The sequence below is a fragment of the Gavialis gangeticus genome, unplaced genomic scaffold, assembly GCF_001723915.1.
Source record: "Gavialis gangeticus isolate Ggan-Ray unplaced genomic scaffold, GavGan_comp1, whole genome shotgun sequence".
In the NCBI taxonomy this organism is placed as follows: domain Eukaryota; kingdom Metazoa; phylum Chordata; order Crocodylia; family Gavialidae; genus Gavialis; species Gavialis gangeticus.
The window spans coordinates 98949497-98975300 of NW_017729031.1; the positions used below are offsets into that span (position 1 = coordinate 98949497).

General features: G+C 43.4%; 1 protein-coding gene across 1 annotated transcript in view; it reads right to left on the reverse strand.

Moving 5' to 3' along the window:
- The window catches only part of UNC80 (unc-80 homolog, NALCN activator), a 230274-nt gene that overhangs the window by 13425 nt on the left and 191045 nt on the right, over window positions 1-25804 (reverse strand). Inside the window, exons 51-58 of the mRNA XM_019523430.1 lie at window positions 20970-21170; window positions 18302-18425; window positions 15478-15603; window positions 13446-13569; window positions 12593-12799; window positions 7913-8097; window positions 3872-4037; window positions 2407-2586 (exon numbers count right to left, since the gene is read on the reverse strand). Of these exons, the coding sequence (XP_019378975.1) occupies window positions 2407-2586; window positions 3872-4037; window positions 7913-8097; window positions 12593-12799; window positions 13446-13569; window positions 15478-15603; window positions 18302-18425; window positions 20970-21170 (1313 nt within the window). The remainder of the gene's footprint in view (window positions 1-2406; window positions 2587-3871; window positions 4038-7912; window positions 8098-12592; window positions 12800-13445; window positions 13570-15477; window positions 15604-18301; window positions 18426-20969; window positions 21171-25804) is intronic.

Here is a 25804-nt window from a genome sequence, read left to right on the forward strand (position 1 = left end):
AGCAGGGGGGCAAGTGGCTCAGGCTACTTGACCTTCCCCATTGCCTGCCTCCCTACTGTCTGCTCCCACTGTCTGCAGCGGTGGCAGGGGGGACGACAACTTTACACTATTACCTCTAATAACTAGATTCTATACATGGAAAATAATAACAAGTTGGTGACATTTCCATGTATAGAATCTAATTATGTGGGGAGGCATCTTAAATTCAGGGTCAACTTGGATTGAGAACTACTCATGGACATTTTGCTGATAATAAATTTTATGATCTAAAAAAACAACATTATTAACATTCGTAGGAGCAGTGAAGAGATTTACCAAATCAACAGGTTTTCACTTGCAAAAATAAAGGTCTTTATTTAGACCTCCTCAAAATGCTAATGTTGTGTTCACAGGAATAAGGTTGAAATGACTCAAATACATCACATACTGTCACAAGACTGTGCAGATTGCTGGATTTTTATTAGACATGCTTGACATCTTTAATGACATTTGGAAATGAAATAAAATATCAGGAAAAAAGTTAAGTAACAAAAATCCCACAAGTGTCAATTTTTCCAGCTATTTACCCGGTCTAATAAAAGATTTCACTTTTACTCAAAGGACCTTGTCTGTCTATGTCCTTAGACCAACATGGCTGCGACCAACACCCCTTGTAATACTGAAAGATCAAATGATCATTTTTGACTTGCTGGCATTTTTAACCTAACAAATAGTGTTAATGCTTCTTTCTGAGAGGTTTGAGCTGCCTGCTGCCAATATATCATTATCTAAGCTCTTTTGCAGTTAATTTTGGATTAATTTCTTTCTGTTGTTCTGGTAGCTTTTGCACACCCGTGCTGGTATGTCAGATAGCTTTAAATCAGATGAAGGTTAACTTAGGTCTGGCTTGAGGGATTTTATGGACCTGAGCAAATAGGAAAATGCTTATTCTAAGTGATTCATACTGAATCCAAGACTGTGACCAATGGACACCGTCATCACCAGCTAAACAGCCCATCAGCAAACTTGGGCTGAACCTTGTTTCAAACTAAACCTTTCCCTTAAGGTACAATTAATTCCTTTATCTTACAAGCCATCACATTATTTCATGTGTTAAAGCACTGGGAGGCCAAACTTTTTGGCAAGTGTGCCATACATTACCACTGCATCCTCCCTGAGTGCCACTCTGACCCACTTCCCTTGCCCAATCTGCTGCTCTGCTTTCTGTTCCCTGCCCTATCTGCCACTGTACTGCTTGCCCTTGTGTGCCACACACAGGCTGCCCATGCCACTTGTGGCATGTATGTTGTAGGTTGGCCATCCTGTTCCAGAGGCATCCTGCCTTAGCTTCTCATGCATCTACTGTCTCCTAGGACTATCCAGCTGCCCTCAAGCAGCAGAGGTGAGAGGGAAAGGTTTCAAGCTATCGAGGCAACACTTGCATCACAAGAAGACAATAAAAGCTGGAAGAACGGGAAGCTTAGGTCTGCTAGGCAGAGAGAAGGTTGTTCCTGGCTTTTGGTTTTCAGGGAACGTATGCAAAACTTGGAGTTACTGATATCAAATTCAATTAAAGCAGATCCCCATGTCTCATGTGGAACTCAGCTGAAACCACATAAAGTATGTCTACTCCATGCTCTGAGAGGGTAGCCTCACTCATGCCCCACTCACCCCTTCTCAGTTACATGTGCCCAAACCAGAAATACAGCTGTGAAGCTGCTTTGGAGGCATCCCTTGCAATTGTTCTCAAGCATGAGAGCAGCCTTCCTAAGAGCACAGGGGTTGCAATGTTGACACACTCAACATGAAAACAGGTTTGTGCAAACCCACATCAATTAAAACAAAGGCAGAGTCACCAGCCCCTCCTTGCAAACTAGACACTACCCACAGCTTAATCCTACACAGTGCAGCTCTGTGCTGCATGCATGAACATATGGTTTAAAATTATGAACAGGAAAGCAAACGTGTTATAGCAGTGAAATGTCTGCTACACTAGTTCTCAGGTAGCTCCTGTCTGTTGGCTAGATTAAGGCCAAAGAGGTAACTGATAAACACCTTCTCAGTATTGTGGGGATTGCACTTCAGCTCCTGTCTCTTACGCTAAATTCTCTCCACACCCTGCTTGGGCAATCTTGTGCCCAAGAGTAAGGAAGGAGACACATCTGGACTCGAGATATACAACTGCTTTGAGAAGCAGCCACACCTAGCTTTTAACCTTAAGCCCACATGCAACCTCCACTCACACTGAAAGTTGGGGAGCAACCACTATTTGCTGCTGCCTGGGTGCAAGCCCAGCAAGGCCTCAACGCCAAGCAGTCGCAGAATATTTTACTGCTCAGATCAATGGCCTGTTCTCTCTGTAGACCAGAGCTGAGCTTGGGTAAAGAGTTTCAACTTTACTCTGCTCCTGTAGCAGTAGCCACATACTTTCTTCATCCTCCTCATCGGTCCGGCTCAGAGTGTCCTGCGAAGCTTGCTGTGAAGGCTCACTGTCCTGCTCCCAGACTGTGCCAGTGCCTGTGTTGGAGCGGGACATGGTAGCAAGGCTCAGGCGGTAGGCAGAGGTGGAGGTGCCTACAGTGCTGATCGAGGTCTTCCCTTGATAGGCTGCACAGATGGGAGAAACCAAGCCCAAGACAGTCAGGATTATGGGGAAAAGGACATTGTTCGAGAAGGGCAAGACCTTTTATTTCAGTTTGGATATATGGGGAAGAAGGGATGAGCAACAGTGGCATGGAAGCACAGTTGACCGCAACAGCTCTGCTATTGAAGCAGGAGTTCAAAGGCAGAGAAAAAGTACGCTGTGCTTACTTGGTGCTAGATCCGTACTGTTGCCCTGGCTCAGCTCACCTGTTCCAGACCTTTGGCTCTCCAAAATTTTCTTAGGTTCCCTGATTTTCTCCCTGAGCCTTATTGCCACTGCCCCAACTTTGTAATTTGTAAAGCAAGGCAAATGTTTATGGCAGGAAGAAAGAAAGGTAAGGTGAGCTAATCCGTTTTCTTTTTAGATTGAAGCTCAGAATATTTGCTATATTGTGTGAGCAAGAGCCGCCCTCTAGCGGCAACAAACTAGAGGAGAAAATGGTCACTATAACATGATGAGGGTGGAGGATGAGGTAGAGGTGGGTATGTGACTGACCTTGTAGAGCCCTGGATCTCAAAACTTTTTAGACTCAAGGCACCCCTCAGAAAAATGCCCACTTCTGGTCTTCACTTAATTTTTTACTACAGAAACCTAATAGAGCCATTCTTCTGCCACAAAGAACTCAGAAAGACCACAATAGGGCAGAATGCTTTTAACACTACAGATTTGTATTTAAAATCTCTGGGTTTATCCTGTGATTCATGTTTGTACACCTAACATTGTGCTAACATTGTGGGCACCCTGCAGCACCCTTGAAAGAATCTCAAGGCATCCTAGGGTGCTGTGACAGCCTGGTTGAGAATCACTAATTTAGAAGTTTGGAGGACTCCAAAATGCTGAACCACCCTTTACTGGAGAAATGAGAAAAAACCAATGCCTGCTACTGAGTAATATGCAAATAATCCTACAAGAGGGGAATTCAGAATACCTAGATCTAAATGAAGTCTGTCACCTGCAAAATGGGAAAGTTACCAGCCCAATGGACACTCAGACAGGTTTAGCCTAGAGCATGGGATGGGCCAGCTAGCTTGACCTGAAAATAGCAGCAGAACCAGGTGAGAGGCTGTGTGCGTGCATGTGTGTGTGCATGCAGATAAGCCTCCTGAAGTTCTAGGATGAAACTCACTTCAGAAATAAACAACATTGCTTGCTGAGGTCAGCATGATACTGTAGCCCAATGCACACCTTCAGATAAGTCCACCCTTCTCCTTCTTTTGCCGCCCCCTCTCCATCCCTGGATGTCCGCACCTGACCCACTGTGCACTGCTTCCTTCAGGATCTTTAGCTCATTGTTGAATTCTGCAATGAGGGAGCTCTTGCACAAAGGGCGTGGGATGAAGCGCCGCTCTAGCTGGTCAGCAATGTGTTGTCGGGCAGTCAGTTCCTCATGATTCTCTGCTGGTTGGGCAAGCAGCTGAGAAAGAGGCATACAGTACAGAGTTAACAACAGAACACTTTGGCATCACAACACTTATCATTACATTTAGCTGGTAAGTGCTCTGATAGCATTAATGGCCATCTAAGACCCCCATGTAACCACCTGAGGCACTGATCTTGAGAACTGATGAAACCCTGCAGTTCCTTCTGAAGTCAGGGCTTTTTTCATTGTTCCTAGGATAAGGCTTAACAATGCAAGATGAAACACCTGCCCACCTTACAAGGAGTTCTCTGTAAGTACATTTAATGCTGGCCCATGAGAAAACCCTGATTTCTGGAATGCCTAAAATTCTATAATTCATTTCTGTCCCATTCTGTAGCAGCGCTGCCACTCAAGAGGATAGTGGAAGCTGAGTTTACAGACAATGTATTTCACTGTACTCTCCATTATTCTTATTCATCAATACTATGAGGCAAATGATCTCAGCCAAATTATCATGGAGGAGGGATGATGAAACTTATTTTGCAGCAACATGCCTGTAACCAAGTGCATGGCTCAGGGCCAGGAGCCCAACTGCTGGGAGTTAATGAGTACTAGCTTGCCTGCTTTGGGGCATGGGGTCACTGACATGGATGACTGTCCAGATCAGAAGAAGTTAAAAGCTCCCAGGGAGCGGAGCTGAGGGAAGACTATGGTGCCAAAGGGGCAACAGAGTCGGGATAGTCTTCTTTAAGACCACGGAAGGACAACGGGTTTGAGTTAACCCTTTGCTGCTTGTTTATGTGTTTCTTTTGTTATGGATGTTGGTCTTCCACTGGGGGCAAGTTTGCCCCAGAGAAAACAAAAACCTGAGTGACAGCATGCTACACATGGTAGAGAACACAAGGATTTTAAAATCCATCATCAGCTATGACTGGGGAGGCAGAGGCTCCAGAAAGGGAGTCAGAGTTTAATATGATCTGGCCCCCCATCCAAAAGAAGTCGAGGGTCAGGGAACCCATTGGGAGGGTGGGCTGGGTTAGGTTGGGGAAGGCCAAGATTTCATCTGGGATTGAAGGGAGGATCCAGTATATGCCCTTCTGTATGGCCAGTTGGGACAGGCCAATGGGACCATAGTAGATACAAAATTAGCAATCCAGGAACCCCATTTTGAGTTGTAGGGGGGACCACCTAATAAGTGTGGCCACAAACAAGGTCAGAGGGGCCTAGCGGTCCCAACTTTTGGTCCTGAAACAATACTGAGTCCAGGTTTTGAAACTGGCATATAATGTAGCTTTTGGGGGGGCACTATTTTGGGGTGGAAAAGACCTAGGATAGAGTGCTGGTGAGGTTTTTTTGGCCTGGTATATACCAGGAAATCAAAGATTATTGTACATCCTGCCCAAAGTACCAGCGGGTTGCCCTCCAGTTCACTCATAAGGCCCCACTGAAGCCTGTCCCACTGGTTGGCATACCCTCTTTCACAGTCATCCACAGGCTTTTCACCCTTTGAATTACTATATAGCAGGCAGCCCTGGGGAGTGTTAGATCTCCTGGCAGGCCCAGGGGACAGTGACACAAAACATATTTCAGCATATGTTGAAACTACAGGAAAGGTTAGCCCTGGCATGACTCCTCACAAAGAAAAATCTCAAAGCAGCCCAGCAAGAGCAAGAACAGCAATATAATAAAAATGCTCAGCTCCATGTCTACCGGCTAGGGGATTAAGTCCTACTGATATTCCCCTCCTCCAAGAATATGTTACTGGCAAAGTGGCAAGGACCTTTTGAGGTCCTGCAGAGGGTAGGCCAGGTAAATTATGAGGTTTGCTGGGAGGAGAAATGGCATGGTTCACAGATATACCATGTTAACCTGTTAAAACCCTGGAAGGCCTGAGGGGTCTGTCTGAGCTCTACATGTCTACTGGAAACTGGTTTGGATGTTTTGGATGCCCTCCTGGATCCAGCAGCAGGCCTCAAGCTAGGGAAGACTTTGACCCTGACTCAATGGGTTGAAATAAAGAGCCTCCAGGCTGTGCAATTTAAAAGGGACACTTGAGAGTTCCAGCTGACTGTGGTAAGTGGTGAAACAAGAAATTAAGAAGATGTTGGACTTAGGACTAGTAGAGGAATTGGCCAGTGAGTGTACTAGTACAATTGTGTTGGTGTCAAAACCTGACCACATCATCTGATTTTGTATTGACTTCTGCAAAGTCAACACAGTTTCAAAATGTGACGTGTAACCTATGACCAGAATAAATTAAATGGTGGAGATAATAGGTAATGCAAAGTACATAACCACCTTGGACTTGACCAAGGGATACTGGCAAAATCCTTGGGACCCAGCTTCTTGAAAAATCATGGCCTTTGCAACATCCTGAGGGCTCTACCCATTTAAGACATTACCTTTCCATTTACATGGAGCCCCAGCAACCTTCCAACGTTTGATGGACAAAATACTCTGCCTACATCAGGCAGGCATATGCAGCTGCCTGTATATCAACACGTGGGCGGACCACCACCAGCAGGTGAAAGAAGAGTTGCAGGTGATAACGAGTAGCTGGTCTAACAATTAACAGAGTTAAGTGTCACCTGGAGTATATAGACTGTGATATATATTGGGCAATGGTAAAATTAGGCCCCTTGTAGACAAAGCAGAGGCCTGGTGGAAACACTGGTGCCAAGAACCCAGAAGCAAATATAGTCATTTCTGGGACTGGCCAGCTACTATCAGCAATTCATTCCACAATTTGCAGCCACTACAGCCCCACTGGCTGACCTGCTGAGGAAAGAATTCAGTGGTCACCCAAATGTGAGATAGCATTTGGGGCAGTAAAATGGCTTCTATGCAGTCCTATGCAGCCCAGACTTAACAAAAGAGTTTATATCACAGACCAGTGCCTCAGAGTGAGGCCAGGGAATGGCCCTCTCCCAGGAGTCTGAGGATGGATAACACCCATGCTGTATTTCACTAGGAAACTCCTTCCCTGAGACCAGACATATGCCATCACAGAAAACGAGTGCCTGGTGATTAAGTGGACAGTTAAGGCCCTGTACTACTACCTCCTAGGGGCCTGGTTTCATTTAGTCACTGACCACGCCCCTTTAATAAGGCTTAACACCAGGCAGGAGGCTAAGCCCCAGTTGACAAGATGGTACCTGCCTATACAACTTTTCAGTTTCTTGATACATCACTGCCTTGGGTCAGCACACACAAATGCAGACTTCTTTTCCCAAGAGGGGGGCTGGGGATTGAGGAAAGGGGAAGAGTGTATCCTGGGATCCACTCTTGGGAGGGGGGATGTGTAACTGGGTGCATGGCTCAAGGATGGGAGCCCCGCTGTGGGGGGTTAACGAGTAATAGTCTGCCTTCTCAAGGGCACGGGGCCAGCTGACGGGGATGACTGTCTGGCCAATAGGGCATTAAGAGCTCCCAGGGAGGGATGCTGAGGGAGGGAAGACTATGCTGCCAAGGGGGCAGCACAGAGTCAAAATAGCCCTCTCCAGGTCTGAGGAGGGACCACAGGTATGAGGCTAGTCTATGAGTTTGTTTTGTTATGGACGTAGGTCATCTTGTGGGGACAAGTTTGCCCCAAGGAAAATAAAAAAGATGTGTGATAACCCACTACAATGCCATATTACAATCAGTAGCTTCTCGGATCAGCTGGATTAGAACTACTATAATTATCACTCAGTCTTTGTATTGCCCAATGACAAGCTGTTTGGATGAAAGATCCTTAGTTGCAAGAGGTCCTGTATACAGGTTCATTAGAGAGTCATGACTTCTAAAATGTCAGTCCTTCTACAAATGTTAAGAGTGCAATTTCCCCAAGCCTCTGTCACATTCTCCTTTGCAAGGCACTCTGGGATATCCTGCCTAAAAGCATTATTATTTAACAAAGAAACTGACACTAGGACTAAGGGTGGTATTACCTTGCACTGAATGAAGGGCCGCAGGAGCACAAAGATTGGGATACGGGTCCGAACGATGAAATCAAGGAAATCCCACAGGGCAAGCCCGCCCACTTTCCGCAAGGCCATCTCTTTGACTTGTAGGCTCAGCCAGTACCACTGGCTGCCAAGCTGGCGCTCAAAGCAAACAAGAATCACTTTCAGGGCTAAAAAGAAACAAAACCCAGTACACATCAAGTGTTGTGGAGTCAGAGTTGCTTACATCATCCTGTAAAGACATTTTTGGACTGGAGGGTTGGGTGCAGTACAGAGTAGTAGGGTAGTCTTAGTTTAAACAAAAGGCTCAGTCAGGAATCATGGATACCTTTCCCAGCATCTTCCAGTGAATCCCTGGAAGGTTTTCCTACCATCCACCTATGTCTTTTACACTTCAGTGACTTCTTCCTTATTCTGAAATGTTAATCTCTACACAAGCAGTCCAGTGTACCTAGAAGGGGAGTCACTATGTGACTTGTAAAGTGTTTCTTCTAGGCCATTCATGGGGCAAGAAAGAGGGACCTTACAGTACCAAATGAAATATGAAGTGTTTGATCAAGCCAAGTACCACAGTCCACTAATATAACTCACTAATCCTGTGAATGGACAAAATTAGACACAAAATTATGCTGCTTATTAAAAATTAGATTGTGACTTAGATTATATGCCCATTCAAAGAAGTATGAATCCCCTATGCATGTCTCATTAGGTAGTTTGAACCTTGGATCCAGGGAAATGGAAATAAGGAGAGAAGAGCTAGCAAAATAGGTAGAGCCTTGACTCTATCTTCCTCTACTGGTTTGCCAAAGGCTGGAACAGACAACATGTTTATACTGGTTTAATTGACATCATACCAATATAAAAATGTTGTAAACAGATAATACCCCCTAAACTCAGATAAATTTGCCTAAACTAGGGAAGAATTAGCCCTGAAAGAATCAAAGCAAAATTCCATCAGAATAAAACAGTGGATTAGATTTTGTCTGTCCATTTTATTATGGCTCAGCCAGTACCACTGGCAGCCATTTTATTGTGGCTATTTTGTTGTGGCAAACAAATGGTCATTTGCTCTCCTGCACCTAATGGGGAGGTGCAGTAACAGCTGTGACCTACATGCTGCCACCACAGGATAGTGGTATATCTGTCTGGTCCAGTGTCATTTAAATAGCTATAAAAAACTGCTCTAAATTACACTGAAGTATGTTTGTCTATGTCCCAAGAGTCACTGAGCCAGTGGGCGCAGCTGTGGAGAGAGGTCTGTGTAGTAATAAGGTATAGGTCAATAGCAAGTTATTACCTTCTACAGAAAACACTGAACAGGAGGAACTGTCAAGCAGTAAAGTGTCTCTTAGGCTAGAAACAGGCGTCTCTGAATAAAGCAGCACAGCTGATCTGCTTCATTGGGTGAAACACATGTTGCCCCTTGATGATGCAGCACAAAGGGCGATGTGATCTCTCTGCTTTCCCCACTCAGCCAGACCAGTTCTGTGTTCACGGGGATAGACCTGGCTGAGCAGAGAACCCCAACTTCCCTGGTTCTGCTGAGGCACCCCAGATTCCCTGGGGTACCTCTATAACCAAGGAAAGCAGGCAGGTGCTCTGGAGGCTCAAGGAGTCCATGTGTGCTATGCTTGCAGATGGTAGGATTCGGAATGACAGCCAACATGGCTTTGTCACACACAGGTCTTGTCTTACCGATCTCATCTCCTTCTATGACCAGGTAACTTGCCACCTGGATAAGAGAGAGGAGGTCAACATTGTATACTTAGACTTCCAAAAGGCCTTGATTTGGTATCCCAGGATGTTCTCATGGGAAAACTGGAGGATTGCAGGCTTAACTGCTCAACAGTCAGGTGGGTAGGAAACTGGCTGCAGGTAGGACCCAGAGAGTTCTAATGAATGGATCTGTGTCGTCCTGGCAAGAAGTGGCCAGTGCTGTCCCTCAGGGGTCCGTGCCTGGTCCAGTGCTTTTCAACATCTTTATCAATGATTTAGGTGTGTGGTTGTGTGGGGTTGTTCGCACTGGCCAAGTTCGCAGACAACACCAAGTTATGGGGGAGTGTGGTCACGCTTGAAAACAGGCTGCGGATACAAGCAGACCTAGACAGGTAGGTAGACCTAGGCTTCCAGGTTGGGCGGACCGGAACCAGATGAAGTTCAACACTGAGACGTGTAAAGTGCTCCATCTGGGGATGAACAATCCCCAACATACTTACAGGCTCAGTGGTGCTGAACTGACTAGCACCACAACTGTAAGGGACCTAGGCTCATGTTCATACTAATATAGACCATAGTAAAAACGTAAGTCGTTAGTGTGATACTGTAGCCAGCAGGGCAAACAATACTCTGGTATGCATCAACCAGTGCATTTCCAGCAAAACCAAGGAAGTGATACTTCCACTGTACTCAGCACCAGTGAGACTGCAGCTGGAGTACTGCGTCCAGTTCTGGGCACCGCACTTCAACAAGGATGTGGAAAAACTTGAGATAGTCCAAAAAAAATCCCCCCATATTAGCAAAGACTTGCAGGGCAAGCCATACAAGGAAAGGCTGAGGGAGATGGGTCTCTTCAACCTAAAAAAGAGAAGGCAGAGAAGGGACTTGGTAGCACCTTACTGCTATATCAGGGGAATACATCAAGGGCTCGGCGAACAACTGTTCACCAGGGCACCCTTGGGGAAAACCAGGAGTAATGACCACAAATTCCTGGAAGACCATTTCAGGCTTAACACTAGGAAAAACTTCTTCACAGTTAGGGTGTCCAGACTGTGAAATAAACTCCCTCCAGAAATGGTTGCAATCACCTACTCTGGAAATCTTCAAGAAAAGCCTGGACAGTCACCTTGCCCACCTAGTGCAGGGGGGCTGCATCCGATGATCTCGCAAGATCTATGAATCTGTCTGTGAATCTATAATGGACTTCTGCCACAGTAAAGTGGCAGAGTCCATCACTACCTGCTGTTGAGCCACTGATTTTCCTTTGGGCTAAGTACAGACAGTCAAAAATTCTGAGGCTGAATTTTTTCAGTCTTTGCAGGTTAGTCTGAACTCTGTAGATAAGTGAATGAATAGAAATTTTCTTTTGATTCTGGAAATGCAGCTACATGTCTGCAGTGGTGCAGGCCAGAAGCCAGGAGGTGTTAGAGCAGGCCTCCTTGCTTGGCTGGAGCAGACAGCTTGGGCCAAGGCTAACTCACCCACCCTGTAAGTGGAGGCTTTTTGGGGAGGTAGAAAGCATCCTGGGATGCTGGAAGACTGAGAGTTAACTTGAATCTGGAGGGGATCTCAGACAGAAGTTTATTGCTTCTAGGCCTTTCGGCTCAGATCAAGTGTAGTTCTTGGTTTCTTGTGGACTAAGATGAAGTGGAGATATCCAAATCCCAAGACCTCCAGGCTTGGGCCTGGACAAAGGATGCCTGCCAATGGATTTGGGAGTATCTGAAGTCCCAGGGTAAGAGCCTGGGATGGGATGGTTTGCCAATTGTAGCACCAGACATGGTGTTTAGAACAATTGAGTTCTGCCTGCTCAATTGATATGGTTTTTGGAACAACTGAGTTCTGCTCAATCAATATGATTTGGAACTGATTTAGTTGATTTGACCTGGAACATGAAATATATTAATAAAAAAACCCAAACCAATAAACCAATTTAAACTAAATCAGTACAGTCTGATATCACATCCATCCAGATTTATCTTAAACTACTTTTGGCCATTTTGAAAGTGGTTTATGTGCACTGAACTTCTGTTGTGTTACAGATTTGAAATGGTTTCAGATCACTTATATCAGTTTATTGTAACATCTGTCCCTGACCTTGATGTGGCATGACAAACAGTAGCAACAATCTATTCACACATCATTTGTGCAACCATAAACATTTTTATGGCATCACAAATGAGATGCCAGGTGACATCTGTTTCCACCCTTAGCTCCCTCCACTTCAGTCACATGGCATGACTGCAGCATGCATTGACTATAACCTAGCTGCTTTGGGTACCATGTGTACTGAAGCTCGATGAATTGAGTCTGCTGGAGTGTGGTAACTACCTCACTCCAGCAGACTCCCGCATCACATGTATCAGCATCTTTGCACTGAAAAATGGCGGTGGGGGAACTTTAACTAAAGCTCTTCAAACACACTTTAGTTAAAGCATCCCCGCCACCATTTTTCAGAACAAAGATGCTGATACACATGACTCTCTGGGCACTTTAATTACAGCAGCTCTTGGAGCCTCTCTAATTATAGGCCACCCTCTTCCCTTCCCCTTCCCCCCAATCCCCTGGAGCACATGTATAACTGTCCTGAGATGCCAAAGGATTCTGTGCAAGATGTACAAACCTGCTTAGGACAATGGTCACTGTAGCTTCACTGCTATTGGCACCCAACCTGGCTATGTTTAAATTAACTTGGGTCTATCTAAACATATTGTGGTAACACCTCTATCTGCCTTGAGATAGCACTGTCATTCTGGCTATTTCTGGTGTAGTTCACTCTGTGCACTACCCCTTCCTCTTGGCCTCACCTGAAACAGCTGTAAGTAGTTCAGTTAACTTGAGCCTGTCAGGATTTTCTCTCCCTCCATCGTGGCTTTACATGGTGTCCTGAATGCCCTTCCCCCTTTTGCTGTTGTTTTCTTTTCGTTAGGGAATGGGAACTTTACTCACCCAAGTAAGCTGCCTGGCTGGTGGACTCTGCAAGTCCCTCCCTGCGCAGATCCTTCCCAGCATCCCCGGGGGTGGAGCAGTGTGCAGGAGAACTCTCCAGCATGAAGTTCTTGCTGCGGGATGTGCTAATGATGCGAGGTGGTAGGAGGATATTAATAACAGTCTGGAGCAGCAGCAGGACTTCAGGCTGCTCCAGCCACGGGCTGTCTGTAGTGCATGGAGAGGGGTGGCAGAAAGGGGACAGAAAGAAAATGCATCAGGCCACATTCTATCGAAGTTGCACAAAAGACTCAGTTCCAAACTCATCCCTTCCACCAAACTCATCCCCTACCTTGTTCTCCTCCTGTGAGCAAAGGCAAAGTTATTTTAGCACCAACGCACACAGCAGCATGGCACAATTAAAGATCTCAATCTTTGAGCAAAATGATCTCATCTCCCTTTCCCTCCACCCTCATTCTCTGTTTTCACCAGATAACAGGCATGGAATTTGGTGGCAAGCAATCAGTGGTGACCCAGAATCACTGGGCCCCTCCATCCTTTCTACCCCATTAACTCTGGGACACACTACAGAGGAATTTGTCTTCTCCAGCACACTCCTTGTCAGGTTACCTATTTCAAAAGGAGGAGTGCATTTGTTAAAGAGTGAATTCAAGAATGACTGATCTCTGACACAGTTGAAATGGAAACGAGAAACAGCAGCTCACACTGAAGGCTTTTCAATCTTCCCAATGAATTCTAATGGCATATTACCAGGGACAGGAAGCCAAATGAAAAGCAAGAGAGTAGGAAAGTGGAAACATTTGTTGTTCGAAGGGGGAAGAAAAAGAAAATTTTTTTGTTAAATTAATCAGACCTTTGCTTCCAGATCCTACTGTGAGGACAAATGGAATCAGTAGGTTTAAAAGCATTCCTTCCCTTCTCTCCTGATTGGTGAATGGGGAGATCACATGGCTTAGGGGAAAATCTTCTTTCAAAGCCTGTGCAGTAATAATAAGAAAGGATTAAACATTTTCATCAGCCATTTAAAAGTATATACACTGTAGGGAATGATGATCCCCATACACTTGTTTTTAAAAACAACACAATACAGCTGTTGGCCCTATTAACTTACAAATTCTGAGTGTACCTATATGAGGGAAGAGAATCGAAGAGTAATCTAAATTTCATCTGCTTTAGCATAATCACATGATAAAGGGCCAGATTCCAATCTCATTTATACTGTTGTAATTCCAGTTGAATCCCCCTGGAGTGTATGTGCTGTTTATTCCATTTTGATCCTGATATAAACAAGATTAGCATGTGGCCCAAACTACCTAAAAAAAAAAAAAAGAGCAGAGAAAGTTACAGGAGCTACCCATTTATTAAATGTGGAGGTTATTCCACTTTTCCCTGGGCCCCAAGTCCCTAACTTTATGGTGACCTTCTTTCCTGTAAATGAATAAAATGCACACTTAGTTGCATCTCAACAGTTATTCCAGCCTGGAAAAAATGTCCTTTCACCATGAACAGATTCTTCTCCATGTCGGAAGTAATAGTGGTGAAAGGAACTACTGTTAGGCAATGACTGAGTGTTCAAAGCTTGAATAGAGCCTTTAAATAGTTGACTACTTAGATATAAGCTGAAAATGACCTTTAGAGACACTTCAATATGCATATGTGGGCTGGAGATCCCAAGAGAAGAGGTTTCCTTATGGGACTGTCAGCTTGTTGGAAATACTAAAGGAATGACTTTTCTGGTGATAGTGTGGCATTTCCGGTTTTGATCCTATTTGAAACCCATGAAAAGCACATAAAAAAGGGGATAAAGCATGTGAAAACTCCCTGTTAAAAACCCTAAAATTAACGGTTCATTTGGAGTCTGGATTTAAATCTGAACAAAGATTTGAGGTGGAGCTAGCTGAGGGTCATTTTTTATTTTTATTAGAAGTGATCTCTCATTGTTGAAAGAAGCATGCAGTGTCTCTGCACCAATCAGTGTCGATGTTCATCTCCAGGATGAGCTCTCCTGTTTCATTCTGACAGAACAGTGCAGTGTTTTGATCTCTTGACCCGGTAACTTTCTTTCCCATGCTCTGAAAGACCTGTTCAAGTGCTCAACTTGATGATGGATGTGCTGCTCATTGGTTAATTAAAAACAGAAATACAGATTAAGGACAGGAAACTTGCACTTTCATTCTGCCCCATGGTTGCTCTTTGTCACCTTTGGCTTTGTGCCAAGGAGAAATAAAGGAGATGTAGGCAGAAAGAGTCCATATGCACCTGGGACGGCTGCCTTCAAACTCATTTAAAAAATCTACAGTTGTCCAAAATAGTAAATATAAGGTGCTACTCTGAAAAGGAATATACTTATGAAATTCCTCCCATTGAGGTCACCATGCATTCACTGTTCTGGATAATCAAGGATGGTAGTTGGTAAGCAGTTTACAGGTCAAACATCTATTGGTATCTGAGCTTTTTTCTCTTCTCTGTTTGTGCAAACAGTACCAGTTTAGCACTGGCTTAAAATAGGACCAAACTCATGCTCAGTAAAGTCCAGGCACCCCATGGAGTTTGGTGAGACTGCATGGGTGTGACCTAAGAAAGGATTTTTCTCATCATTTACAATCTTGAGAAGACTCCTAAAATGCTGTGCTGGATCTGCAGCAAGTGCAAATCAACATAGCTCCATTGACTTCAATGGGGTTCGGCTGACTGACACCAACTCCAGATCTAGTCCATTGTTGAGATCTGAACTCAGTCCTGATGTTCCAAATCCCTACAGTTCGGGGAGAGTTTACATTTTGTTCCACAGTTTTTGCCCAGCTTTCGCAGAAAAAAAGAGCACCTATGAATTGGTGTCTCAACCACAAGCTAAACAGGCCTGATAACAGGCAAGGCAGGCACACCTGTATTTGCAATGCTACAAGCCGGACAACAGCTGTGCTGAAGGGCAGAGGTGGCGAGAGATAAGGGCTGAGATGAAGAAGGGGTAATCCATCAGCAACACTGGAAGGTCCTACCACTCCCATCACCTGCAATACAAACAGAGCACATCACCAGTACTGACTACTGCAGTTCCATCCATGCCATACCCTCCAACCTCTATGAAAGAGAAACAGGTACATATCAGACAGCATGAGACTGGGGTGCTCTTCAAGAGAGAGTATCCCATAATGCCTTGCACTAGCTAGGGCCAGTGAGGAGAAGGGGTGGTTCTACCATGGAAGGAAGGGAAGGAGAGGGAACTTCTACAGGGGAAGCCAGGAGGATGGACAAAGTGCATAGGGAAACTGGTACATTTATTAATGTACCCAGTAGCAGGCCTGAATGACCAGCACTTGACTGGGAGAATAGATAGAGTTGGAGGGTATGCCATGTAGCTATTGTATTAAAAAAATGTAATAAAAGCAGGAGGTTTGTATTTAACTTCTAATCCTTCTCCTCCTCTTCCTAACTTCTTGGAAAAATAATGTCCTGAGTCTGATCCAATCCAAGTTTTGTACAATGTTCAGTCTCCCCTCAGGCACAGCATGTTGTAAGGTACTAAAAGTTAAATGGGGGAGGAGAAGATGGGGGGAGATCAATATTCAATCCCAGAGTTAGACTTTAAAAAGTCAGACTTACATTTAGAGGAAAAAGCCTACTGTTTTCATAGAAAGATTTTCCCATTTTCCTGGCCACTGTTTTTTGTTTGTTTTGTTTTTTTGTGGGTTGCTACTAAAAGAGTTTCACAGGGCACATCTACACAAGACACTTACTGCGCAGTAGCCTAATAACACTGTGCAATAGGGTGCCAGTCAAAGCGTATGCTAATAAGCTACAGCACAGTGTTATTAGACTACACAGTAATGGTCACAAAAATACCATGTGCTGGTGCTACTGCACAGTAACTGTACTTACTGTGCATTTAATTAGTAATTCATTAAGAAAATACTAAACTAAATGAGTCATAACTACTGTACATTAGTGAAGGTGTAGATGTGTCCACAGAGAGCTTGTCTGCACAAGGGAGCAACTGTGAAGCATACTAGGATGTGGCTTCATAGTACACTAGCTACTCCATGCTAACTCACACTTACTGCATGATAAGTGTCCACACAGGAAGTCAACAGGGAATAGTCAATATGCTATGAATTCATGCTATTAAATTAGTTTGTAGGAACCTCCCTGTATAGACAAGGTCTGAGCAGTCTGAAGCCTCACAGTTTCAACACTGTGCGTCAAACAGCCATTGATCAATTATTGTTATCATGACAACACAGAAGTCACTTGGACCCCAGCAACCAGTTGGAGTTCCCATACCATTGTGTTGTGTATGAATGCTGTACAAAGACAGAGAGAAATATTGATGAATGTCAACAGCACTTTCTAATTAAAAACGGGATTACTTTTTAAGCTTTTTGGAATAATCAACATCGTCAGCTTTCTTTTCCGTAGCCCTGAAAATAGCATCTAAACAATTTCATTTTTTATAATAAAATAGTTTTTAATAAAAGTGCTACTGCATTTTTTTTCCCAATATTTGTATTTTTTGTACTACAAGTTAATTGGTTCACAATCCCATAGCTCCTTTGGCTTCAAGGTGAGCATCTGGCACTCTGTCCCTTCATATTATAATCTCAAAAGCAAGTTCATACTTAGCTGTTTTCTGTCATTACTGAATAGTCATACAAGCTGAGTTCTGCCTATACAGGTTTCCCTCACTTTATGCAGGTCCTGTATGTGCAAATTCGCTCTTTTGTGATGACCTGTTTTATACCAAAAATTTGTTATATGCAAGGTAAATTCACTCTTATGTGATCAGTGTGGCAGAAGCCCACAGTCAGCTGCTTTGTGTGGTACATTGTGAGAGTGACATGCACCAAAATATAGTCTCGTGTGTGGATCTGTGCTCCTCGCTCGTTGTCTGTGACACGTGTTTCTGTAGTCGCCATCCCCATGATGTTAGTGCCCTGTGCTTGTGTGTACTGTCTGCTGTTGGTGAGTACTAAAATTGTCTTGTAAAAGTGGTAGAAATGGGTGTGGGGGTCAGTACAGTCAAGGTCTTGGAACATATCCCTATTTGTTACATTGTAAAGTGGGTTCCCTTTATGCAAATTCGAGTTATGTCCCATTTTCTAGGAACGCATGTACAGCATAAAGTGAGGGAAACCTGTACTGTCTCTCTAGTCACATTCATACAGGAGTTACAACTATTTAGATTCAAGACACACATCAACAATATATTCTATTGGTTAAGGATGGGATCTGAACATTGTACAATGGAAACCTGCACTAAATCAAACCAGGGACATTGCAAATCTCAGAGTGAATCCACTTGTGTAAATCTTCTAATTAGCCAAGTAATTGACAAAATGATAGCTTCCTCCACAGCAGGAGACCCTTTCACTGTCCCCAGGCCCACTCTCCCCTCTACCAGGTGCGTGCAGGCTCCACCACCCCACTCTCCAACTTGCAGCCCTCAACTCTCAGCGCATCATGCAGAGGGAGATTTTCAAAGTGGTGTGTGGGAAGTAACATAAATAAATCGACTGACCACAGTTATCGGTCCCTGTATCTTCCCATGCACCACTTTGAAAATGTACCTCACTGTCTCTAGTGGCACCTACAAAGTCACAGGGTGGGGGATAAGTGACAGGAAAAGGGATCAACTGCAATCTTCAGTCCAGAGAAGTCAACAGAAGAATGAAGTTTAGCAAAGTTTCATAAGATTGCCACTTGGCTACTCACCAGATTGACACAGACATTGATCAGTGACCTAAGGTGAGGCAGGAAGGATATGATTGGCTGCCTCTGAAGTGTCAAACAAACCCCTTCAATCAAATTGCTGGCAGGCTCCCACTCAACCTGTCGCCTGGAATACAACAGTAGGTGCTGTTAGCTGGTTGACTCCCTTCACAGACACTCCGAAACAAGGAGACTGATACATGGTGACTCCAACAAGGAACGTGTAAGACAGCAACGACGTCCAAGATGACAACAACAAAGTGTGTTACAGGGGAAGACTTTTACCCCTGCTGTTCAAAAAGCACAGAGCACACCAAGAGTTAGAGAGGCAGTTGAGAACTCAGCAGAGGCATTCCTGCCTCGCTGGACTGGTGACACGCAACCCGTCACAAACAACAACAGAGAAAAAGAGAGAGAGGATGGATGGATGGGGCTTCACTGCCTGACTTGGCCTCTTTAAAAGAGGTCTTGAGGGTGAAGCTGAGGAAATCCAATAGACAGCCATCTCAGATGAACCTGCAGAATGAGACAGAGCTGACTGTTTTATGTTTCGGGAAGCTGCACTGCACTTCTGTGGTGGAGAGATTCATTCCACTCTGGCTCATGGAATCACTGTTTCCCTAGTGCAGGCATCACCATGCAAACTTGAGTGGAGTGCATCCTGTACTTATGGCAACATCCGCTCCCATTACAGCTCAGCCTAGTCTCTTATACATTAATGACTCCCAGTGGGAGTGAGTCCAGAGCACAAACCAGCCCAGTATTACAGACTTAACCTTCACCATCCCTGTCAGGACAGCTGGGTCACTCCCTTCCAGCATCAGTATCTTTCACTTCCAAAAGGTCTTCACTCTCTAAAAGGCCTCAATCTTTAAAGCAATTCCAGTTCCTGTAAAGGATGGCATACGGAAAGCCCTAGAGATGCAAGTCTTATTTTATCTGCAAGCAGATACAACACAGGTTGCATTAAAGTGCTTTCCCCACTTCCAATCTCACGGAGCTTCTGCTTTGGGCGAGAAACTTCCCAGGTCTGTGTGGTGCCTCACAGTAACCTAGATGCTGGGGAGAAGAGTGAGGCAGGCATGTACTTGCTAGAGGGCTTAGTGCTCTACTCTTCTATTAGTCGCACTCCACAATAAACTCTCTAGAAGGCTTCTTAGCACAAAGAGTGCCTGATACCATAACAGAGACAGTACCTGGACACACGTCCCCTGTCAGTCTGCCTGCTGTTCTCAATCAGTTATGCCCAAGAACCCCAAATGCTTGCACCTTTACATATGCCATACTCATAACAAGCCCCAGATTTTGAGTTAGGCACCTGGGGAGACTGAAAACCTAGAGATGTCAAATGAGTTCCAGTGTTTCAAGTAGGCAGCTCCTTAAAGAGCCAGTGTTTGTGCTGGATCCCTATTTGCAACCCTGCTCAACACTTAGTAGCTTCCTGGAGCTGGTTCATGCATTTGGATCAGTGACTCAGTAGCCTCTGTACCTGGTTTATAAGAAAGAGCAATAATGGCTAGGTGGCTTTGTGGAGGTGCAGGTGATGTTACATGGACAATATAACAGGGGTTCCAGGAGATGAGCAACCTGTGAACAGGTTAAAAAAAGAGGAAGGGTTTTTAGAAATTGTCTGGAAGATTCTTTGGGACTGAGGTGAAGAAAACGTGATCCAAAAAAGGCAGGGAAGATACAGTAACGAGAAGCACCAACAAGAAAGGGGAGCAGGAAAACTGTTCCCCCCTACAGGCTACCTGACTCTTAGTTGTTTTAATGAAGGGGAATGCAGCTGGAGGCAAAAGGAGGAAGGGGCAGGAGAAAGAGACTGTTTCCCCATGATTCACCCCATCTCAGTTCAGTGTGTGAATTTCAGTCCCCAAACCCTTCAGTCTTTGGCCTCCCAGCTGAGACTGACAATAGGGTTAGCAACTAAAGCCAGCTGTCCTGAAGGTTTCTGCAATATGGAAATTTTCCATAGAGAAGTGCACTGAGACCACCAAGTCCTTTCACATGGGCCACCAAAAAGCCAGAAGATGGGTATTTTTATACCACCGATATGTACTGGTTGGTCACCTGTCAGTGACTCAGAGACTAAGAAATCCCATACTTAATTACTATTCCATGAAGCCTCCTTCCCCTTCCCACATTACTTCATTGGTTGTCACCACCTGAAGGAGATTCATTTGCTCAGCTCATGTCTTCTACATTCAGGAGCACTTGGATGTAATCATCATTCCAAACTATTTTTATTTTTTTCACAGAGCATTTCAATATTTGTATCATAGTAATGCACTGTATAAATACCCTTACCAATAATTTGACTTTATTTTTTAAAACAACAAAACACTAAATTAAGAGAGATCATGAAATTCTTTATAGCCTGAAGACTTTGGGGGAGAGGGAAGAGTTTGATCTCCTTGAATTCGATTTGTAATTCTTAATGAAATATGCATTTCCTCTATTGCAGACTGGAAGCTGGCACCCGAAAAACATGACATACACATACACCAACAGGAGAATTTTTTTTTTGCTGGGATTCAATACAGGTAAAATGCAGGTAAAATGACATACCATTACTTGGTATGCAGGTAAAATGCAGGTAAAATGACATACCATTACTTCAAGGCGTGCAACATCAGAAATGGACCCAAAGGTTTCCATTATACCTGCTCACCTCAAAGTAGGCATCTTGTGAATTTTATTGAACATACGATCCAGTCTCTTTAAGATGAGGATAAGGGCAGGTCTCACGGCCTCAGCTGTCCAATCTGTGATGGGCAGCATCTCCATGATGTAGCGCCGGAGCCCACGGCTTTCCATCGTCTGGGTGTCATAAGGTGCCAGCTTCAGAAGGGAATGTGCAATTTCTGCCAACCTAAAATTATGGCTCATTAAGAGGGAAATCAGATATTCTACAACATAAACTTGTCTGTAGACCACAACTACAAACTGCATGGTAGAGGAATCACCAGCCTTTTAATAGAAGGACATCTGCTCTAATAGTACTGCTATTTACATTCTCAAGTTAAATCAGAAGAAATTCCAAGTCCAGTAAGAGACTTTTGATGGGATCAGAATGTGTGTACATAGGTGTATGGTGTATAGTGAATACATAAGCATGTATATACTTATGTGGATGCTAAACCGGTAAATTGTACCAAAAGGCACATTAGGAAGCACTGCTTTACATTATTAAAATCATCATGGCACAGTATCTTTTTCAGCTATTAATAGTGTGAGCATCAGCAGTGTCAGAGAAGGGTTTCTGGTAACAGGCAGCAATCATTTAAAACATGTCATTAACCTTGAGTGGCTTCTCTTTGTCTTTTTTATAATGTTACCAGATCAATACCAGGGATTTTTAGTCTCTGTGCACAACTTTTTCACATTTAATTGTTAAAAACAGCATGCACTTCCCACTGGTGTATATATATATATATAGCTTGTGCTGTTTATGGGTATTTCTCCTTACATTCTTCATTTTGCTTCTCCCCATTGCTTCATTTTTTCCCTCTTTCCTTTTTTTTTTTTTTTTTTGGTTCTCACTGAGAGTTTTCTAGATCAACTTTCTAAGGCCTGGCAGCATTCAGCTTCTACACAGAGTATGGGAAATGGTTAATCAGACGCTTGAAGACTTCCTGTGATGTTTTTCACTGAATAAAAAAATGAAAGCGTCCCGGCTCTGTGTGGCACCCACAGCTGGGAGCCCTGTGTGGCATGGCAGGAGGTGCAATTGTCTGGATCATGCATTAGATCCAATTGCCTGCATGTGTAGTGGGGGCCATAGTCAAGGGGGGAAGCTTCTTCTGAAACACCTTCCATTAATGGATAATGTATGACTTCAAGCATGCAAATTTATACACTTTCTAATATATTTTTAATGAATTTAATCTAACTGTGTTTGGGGATGATCTCATCATCCATATAAATACCAGCTCTTTATAGAATCCCAATAGAATCTTGACCTTAGTGATATCTTGTGTCAGTGCTCTGACACAGGTTAATTGTAAAGAGTGTAAAAAAAATGTTTCCTTTTAGCTCTCATACAGCTCTGATGTCACGTTAAAACATTAACTTTTTTTTAAACATCACAGCATATTGATGATTTTTTCATTATTATGTAAGTCAAAACACAAGAACAAAGTCTCCACCACTATTATACAATGATGAGCAAAAATGTTCTTTTGGTTTACAAATTGTGGAAGTTCTTTACGTACTATGGTGCTTTCTGAAGCTCTGGGAATCACTTTACCCCACAAGTTATACAGTGAAAGCTCAGCCCATGAGCCTTTATATTTGCCAGTAGCCATGAGAAGACCTAATTATTTTGGTAAAGACAAGCAAGACCAGGTCCCAAGACTTTTTTTTAATCCGGCTATGTTAGTTACTCTTTCTTCTGTTCCGAATAAGATCATATTCTTTTTATTTCATATCTTATTTGATAACTATGAAATCTTCTGCTCCTACTTGCTAACACAACAAAATAGTAAATAGGATAAAAATACCATTTCCCTTAGCAGTGATGATGTCAGTACCTAAAAGTACTTTTCTGTCATTGTTGTAAACATCTAGTTAGTTGAATCCATATCTCTTTATAGCTGTGAGTTGGTGGGGGGGGAGGGGCAGGAGAGGGGTTAATTATATTTTTGAATCAGAGAAAGAATTTTTCCATTCCTTTCCCATAACAGTCTAAAAAGATCTGAATGGACACATCCCGGGCCTCAAAAGGAAATCCTCAAAATAATTACTATAGATGTCTGCAAAAACGAGAACAACCTACCACTTGATTTCAAGCTAACTATAGATGAGACAATATTTTTTCCAGTTCCAGCAAGTCAGTCATTTCTAGCACTGTAGCTGAACTGGCATTTTTCTAAAGTAGTAAGAAAGTCAGATCACCTAGAACCAGCTTGTATATTGATTTCAGAAATTCAGTTCCTCCATACCATTATAATTTTTTATCTTGTAAGTACTTCCACCTTGGAAAACATACAGAAATGTCTACCAGCAGATCTACCATTTACTCCCCTATGATCTTGTTTCATTATTCATCATTCAACATAAAAGTATTTTCCCATAACATTCACTGATAACACACATAAAGTCATCTATGAAGCAACAAGGAAATTCTCCAAAGTTCAGTGACCTCAACACATACAACCCTATGGAAATAAAGTTTTCATATTACTATGAAACAGCAGTAGTTCCAGATTGCATAAACTAAGGCTCTTCATGATTTCCAAATCATTCGCAAATATTAAGAGGCTAAACATGGACATTAACATAATACTGGGGGGGGGGGCGGGGAAGGAATCCCAACAAAATCTTATTTTATTCTGCGAGCTCAATTCATCCATTGGATATGTGTTTCTGATTCCCACTGAAGAGAAACTCAATTTGCCCACCTGAGGACAGAATCTAGCCTATATCCAGGTCACCCTTTTCTATTCAAAGGTAAAATTCTCATCTCAGATACACACTACTAAAGGTCAGAGAATTAGAACTACAACTAAATGAGGCAGGCAGTACAAATAATTATTTCCCATTTTTTAAATTCCCTGGTGCTTGCTTTCCAAGGGAAATGTATTATCATGATTAACCCAGATATACATCTGTATTTATATCAATTGGTTTGCATTCATGGACTAAGTGACAGTTACATGCACCTGCAGTAAGTCATCACCTAAAAAGTAAATTTATATTGTCATTAAAATGGTATTCAGTTCATAGAAACATAAGAAACAGAGGAATTGTGAGCATTTGCTAAACAATAAATCTCAATTATTATTACAGAAAGCCAAGTTTCCAACATAGTTAATTTTCATCCAAAAATTTCCATATATGGCAGAAGGTGTCACAGAATCTTTTGGATTGCATTTCCAGTCTTGCTGTAGCTCCTAATTCATTCACCAGAGATGCAAGGCTTCCATAAAAAGAGGAGATGAGCCATCTACAGATTCCTCTTTTTGTAGGGCAGGGGTGGGCAAAATGTGGCCCATGGGCCAGTAGTGGCCTGCCAGGTTATTCTATCCGGCCTGCGGGGCCCCTAAAAAATTTAGAAAATTAATATTTATCTGCCTCTGGCTGCCTGATGTGGTCCTCAATGGCTTGCCAAAACTCAGTAAGCGGCCCTCCACCTGAAATAATTGCTCACCCCTGTTGTAGGGGAACAGAGTGGGCCTAATGGCTCTCCATCATTTGTGATCCCTCAATCTCAATCGTAGAGGGAATTCCTGGGTGAAAGTCTATGTGGCTGGGCCCTTGTGATAACTGACTGCCCAAACTGCCTGTTGGGACTGTAGGCATCCTGGCACAATTCAGAGCAGCCTTAAGGCTGCTATACTTACATGAGTCTAGGGTAGCTCTAGAATCAGAAGAGAGTAAGACTGGCTTTAAAAGCATCTTTGGTCTACTCCCCATTTACTTTGGCCCTATGCTGAATAATATTTGACTAATCCAGAGAATGTGACTTATTAATGTTTAGTTGCTATGAATTCAAGGAACAACCCCACAGCTCCCAGTTGTACCTTTTGAAAGGCTTCAAGTGCCCAAAGTTACTGATGAAATCTATGTTGAAACTGACCCATATTAGTCCTGGTTTTCATTGCATGATAGAACATAATAACATAACGAGTACAATATCATTACTTGCATACTTTAGGGGCTCTCAAATCAATTGCCATTCTTTTGAAGGCAGCTAAACAGAGTACCTCAAACCAAAGAAATATTTGTGTCAGGTAGGTTTTTCCTGTCCTCTCCTCTTGCCTTCCTTGTCTATGTTGCAAACTCAAAATCTGGAAGATAGCCCAGTGGTGAGATACACTGAGTTTTACCTCTGTCAGAAAAGTTTAAATTTGGAACTGACTTTCAAGCCCTGAAGATTCCTTAACTTTCCTTCTTTTTTTTTTTTAATATCAAGAAACATAACATTAACAGTCTTGCATCTTATGTCTTTTGAAACACCAGCAGCCTGAGGAGCGAATTTCCCTAGTAAAGGAACAAACAACTGAAAAATAAATAGACTCAATTCTTGTTTACCCTGCTGAGTGTGTATTAATTTATATTTGTGCAGAGTGGGTATCACAGGATTCCCGAAAATACAACAGTTTTGCACCAACTTTGTGGTTGGTAGGCAAAGGAAATAATCATACAAAGTGCAGGGGTGGTAGAGAATCAGGCCTAATGTGCTTAGCACTGACTAATCCAGGTTTCTCTCTGGTAAGCAATCAAAAGGAAGTGCTGTCCAGTACATCACATGCCAAAAGGCTGAGTGATGCTTCATGTTCAGTAAATGAACTGAGAGTCTGAGTTGATGCTATAAGTTGACTATACGTGACATCTCGAGCAGGTCCAAGGAGGTGATCCTCCCCCTCTATGCGGCACTGGTTAGGCCGCAGTTGGAGTACTGCGTCCAGTTCCGGGCGCCACACTTTAAGAGGGATGTGGACAGCATCGAGAGGGTCCAGAGGAGGGCCACTCGTATGATCAAGGGACAGCAGGGTAGGTCCT